Raw genomic sequence first — 4155 nt, forward strand, 5'->3', positions numbered from 1 at the left:
TCAAAGTTGACATTGCAGGAATATGCACGCTTGACTGCTAATGCACATGTGATGCTGCGCGACAGGACGAGAGAGTATGAGCTGAAATTCCACATGATGTGCATGGGACGACAACAGCCTTTCCATACAAGACCGATGCAAAAGCTTTAAAACCACTTTTAAGGAAATCTAGAGGAAGGAAATGTTTTTTCTTAACGCGCAAGATGGAACGGGAACAAATCGGACGCCTGAAACGTGAGAAGTGCGCCAAATTGCGAGTATGACTTTACTGTTGAGTCTGGTGCGTTTGCAGCTTATGATCAGTACAATCGGGATGCGCTGAACGCAACACAATACAGGATGTATACAGAAACGCAACGCAGAGAGGAATGAAAGACTTTGTTATCGGTTAAGTGAAGCCTTTTGGCAAAGCACTTGAAAAAAAAAAAAAAAAAAAAAAAAGGAGAGGAGTGGTGTTGTATTGAGATGCTCTTGTTTTTTTTTTTACGAACTGTCACCCGCTCTCTCTCTCTGGACGGAGAGTCTGCTTTGGGAACAACATGACAAGGACGCGCTTCTGCTGTCATTAACGGGGACAAATCAGACCAACGCAGCGGCAATCCGATCAATAGACTATCGATAAGCTCATATATAAGGCTAATCATCACGCCTGCCTATGTTTGCTTAACCTGTTTGGGAGAGTATGCTGTGGGACGATGAACAAACTGCTGACAAGGTACTGAAAGCAGAAACGGTCTTAATTAGTCACTAATCTGTTTATAAGCAAGATTAAGTGATAATTAGACTAAATGTATGTCTTTTTTTCTTTTCTTCTTTTAGTCATATTATGTTCATTGGGAAGATCTGTGGGAGTTCATGGATCTATTTTTTAGCTCCTCAAGAGATTTTTACATTGAAATTATGATATGTGTTTTGCAAGATGACTGCTACAGTCAGCATAGCGTCAGACATACCAGATCAACTAGTTGCTCCGATTCCTGTGTAAGCACTCTCGGTTTGGTGTGGAATTATGGGGTGACTGCTCAATCGACTTGGTGAAGAAGTCATGGATGTGAACTACTCCACGGTCCTGGACAGCAGTGTGTCGCAGCGCAATTCGTCGAAGCGAGTTCTGACTGGTTGTTTCCTCTCGCTCCTCATCATGACCACCCTGCTGGGCAACACTTTGGTCTGCGCTGCGGTCACAAAGTTTCGCCACCTGCGCTCAAAAGTCACGAACTTCTTTGTTATATCGCTGGCTATTTCCGACTTGTTGGTGGCCATTTTGGTGATGCCATGGAAAGCGGCCACCGAGATTGTAGGATTTTGGCCGTTTGGCGCCTTCTGCGATGTCTGGGTGGCCTTTGACATCATGTGCTCCACCGCATCCATCTTGAATCTGTGCGTCATCAGCGTGGACCGCTACTGGGCCATTTCTAGCCCATTTCGCTACGAGCGCAAGATGACACCCAAGGTGGCGTTCATCATGATAAGTGTGGCGTGGACTCTGTCCATCCTTATCTCTTTCATCCCCGTGCAGCTAAACTGGCACAAAGCCCAGGCGACCAGTTACACGGAGCTGAATGGCACCTACGGTGAGCTTCCCCCAGACAACTGCGACTCCAGCCTTAATCGGACATATGCCATCTCCTCCTCCCTGATCAGTTTTTACATTCCTGTGGCCATTATGCTGGTCACTTATACTCGCATCTACCGCATTGCCCAGAAGCAGATACGCCGGATCTCGGCACTCGAAAGAGCGGCCGAAAGCGCCAAGAACCGCCACAGTAGCATGGGAAACAACGGCAGTATGGAGTCTGAAAGTTCCTTCAAGATGTCCTTCAAGCGTGAAACCAAAGTTCTCAAGACCCTCTCGGTCATCATGGGTGTTTTCGTGTGCTGCTGGCTGCCCTTCTTTGTCTTGAACTGCATGGTTCCTTTCTGTAACCCCAACGAGAGCTCTGACTTCTTCTGCATCAGTTCTACCACCTTCGATGTCTTTGTCTGGTTCGGTTGGGCTAACTCCTCACTCAACCCTATCATCTATGCCTTCAATGCTGACTTTCGAAAGGCATTCTCCACCCTGCTTGGCTGCCATCGACTCTGTCCTGGCAGCAACGCTATAGAGATTGTGAGTATCAACAACAACGGTGGCCCTCCATCTACTTCTCAGTATCAGCCTAAGGGCCAAATCCCCAAGGAGGGCAACAACAGCAACTATGTGATCCCTCACAGTATCCTCTGCCAGGAAGAGGAGAACCAGAAAAGGGAGGATGATTCTGGGATAAAGACCTTTGAGAAACTGTCGCCTTCCATGTCAGGCAATTTGGATAGCGATGCAGATGTCTCGCTAGAAAAGATAAACCCTATAACACAAAACGGGCAGCACAAATCCATAACCTGCTGAGTATTGGGTGAGATCTGACCCCAACAAAGAATCCTTGTTTCTATACAGTACAAAATCAAAAAAAAAAAAGCTTCACTGAAGACCTTAAAAACATTTCTTGGACTACATGAAACTTGCGGAAAACAAAAGAATGTTCCAATTGAAGGCACTTTACGCTGGATAACTATCTGCAAAATATTCGCAGCATTTATGATTGACATTACCAGGTCAGTTGTGGCAAGACATAAATGGAAAGTAATGTGAATAAACCATGTATGCATATGTATACATGTTATGCATTTAAAATGTGTATACATGTGCATGCCCGTGTGGTTGTGGTAGAACTGCTGTTGTTAATATAAAGACAAGAGTTAGGTCACTAGTAAAATATCTTGTAGGTGAGTTTATGTAAACGGCTCACTAGCAGAGAAATTCAGTTGCGTCTACTGTCGACAATAAAATGTACATAGTGTTGTTTATATTTTTCACCATTTATCAGAGTTGGCTAAGTCAACATCTCCTTACGCTGCTAGTTGTGAAATTGTATGTGCAAACCACCCCATAATGTAACTTGAGAGCAGTAGCCATTCTCATCCTAGTCCTCTACGTGTGCATTGGTGTGATGTCAAAGAAGTCGGAGAGCAGTGGATTTTTCTGCTATGCGATTTATCAGCTGTGGAAGTGGCCATAATATTTGGATGTAATTTTTAATATTTTGATGTCAAAGACCCCTTCCTTGCCCAACCCAACCCCCTTCCTCACCGACCAACCCTTCATTGTCACAGCGCAGGACAGCACAGGGAAAATACGATCCCAGTGGTAATCTCATCAGTCGTTACTTACACTTCGATTGTTATTATTCTCATGCTTTAAAAGGGAAAAATGTTTTATTTTAAACCCTGTGCACAAGAGACCTGCCGGTGTACTTGTTTCCATCACAGTGTATTTAAATGATAGAAGAAGCCTCATGTGGATCCTAGCTCTGCTTTTCCTCTTTGATTCTATACACTCTAAATGTACAAAAGTAGTTCCAGGCACCACGGCTGCCTTTAAACAGTTTCTTTTGCCAACTACGTGGATGAACTTTGCTCTAGGACAGTGTGAAATAACGCTAATGCATAACGGAAAAATGTAACCGTATCTTATGCAATGCATCTGTCCAGCTACCCAGAAAAATGTTGTGACCTTTCCAAAAACACTATAAGAAGCACTCTGTAGGTCTATCTAGCGCTTCAAAGCATATCCAGGATGAAAACCTTCTTGCATCATGCATATAGGTATAATGCAGAACCCAGCCCCTGAACTGTTGGTCAGCTGTCAGATGGGTGGGAGTATGGTTACCAACATATGTCACATCCTTAGGTACATTCTCTCTCAGTTTGCCTTGAAACAATTTAACCATTTTAAATAGTTTCTCCCTGCCCAAACAGAATCTGTGGCATATAAACTGCCATCCTAGTTTTAATAATTTGTGGAGCTGTTTTGTTACGTTATGCAACTGCCCTTGATCTAAGTTAATTCCAAAGCCTACCATCCAGTGAGCGCTTCCCATGAACATCCCAAGGATTTGACCGAACTGATACGCGTGAGCTTGTTCTCAGAGTGCACTAGGAAAAAATGCAGACCAAAATGATTACTTTAAATCAATCAAGGTAGCTTTCAGATCAGTTTGCCCCTTTTTAGCTGATCATACTAAACCAATTTAGTTCACATTGACTCTCATAACCAACATAGTTCACATTGACAGAGAAAGTCTCTCATATTTCGCCTTCAGTAATACCCAGTGCCAA

The 4155-nt window shown here is 43.8% G+C and overlaps 1 protein-coding gene across 1 annotated transcript; it reads left to right on the forward strand.

Moving 5' to 3' along the window:
* The first annotated feature begins 474 nt into the window (after window positions 1-474).
* On the forward strand, window positions 475-2844 carry LOC109095016 (D(1)-like dopamine receptor). The gene is made up of 2 exons (XM_019108676.2): window positions 475-715; window positions 820-2844. The coding sequence occupies exon 2, from the start codon at window positions 1046-1048 to the stop codon at window positions 2384-2386; it is 1341 nt and encodes a 446-aa protein (XP_018964221.2). The 5' UTR covers window positions 475-715; window positions 820-1045; the 3' UTR covers window positions 2387-2844.
* The last annotated feature ends 1311 nt before the right edge of the window (window positions 2845-4155 follow it).

Source organism: Cyprinus carpio, chromosome A9, assembly GCF_018340385.1.
Source record: "Cyprinus carpio isolate SPL01 chromosome A9, ASM1834038v1, whole genome shotgun sequence".
Taxonomy (NCBI): domain Eukaryota; kingdom Metazoa; phylum Chordata; class Actinopteri; order Cypriniformes; family Cyprinidae; genus Cyprinus; species Cyprinus carpio.

Coding starts and splice junctions, on each gene's coding strand:
- LOC109095016 (XM_019108676.2), top strand. CDS start 1,046: ATGGATGTGAACTACTCCACGGTCCTGGACAGCAGTGTGTCGCAGCGC.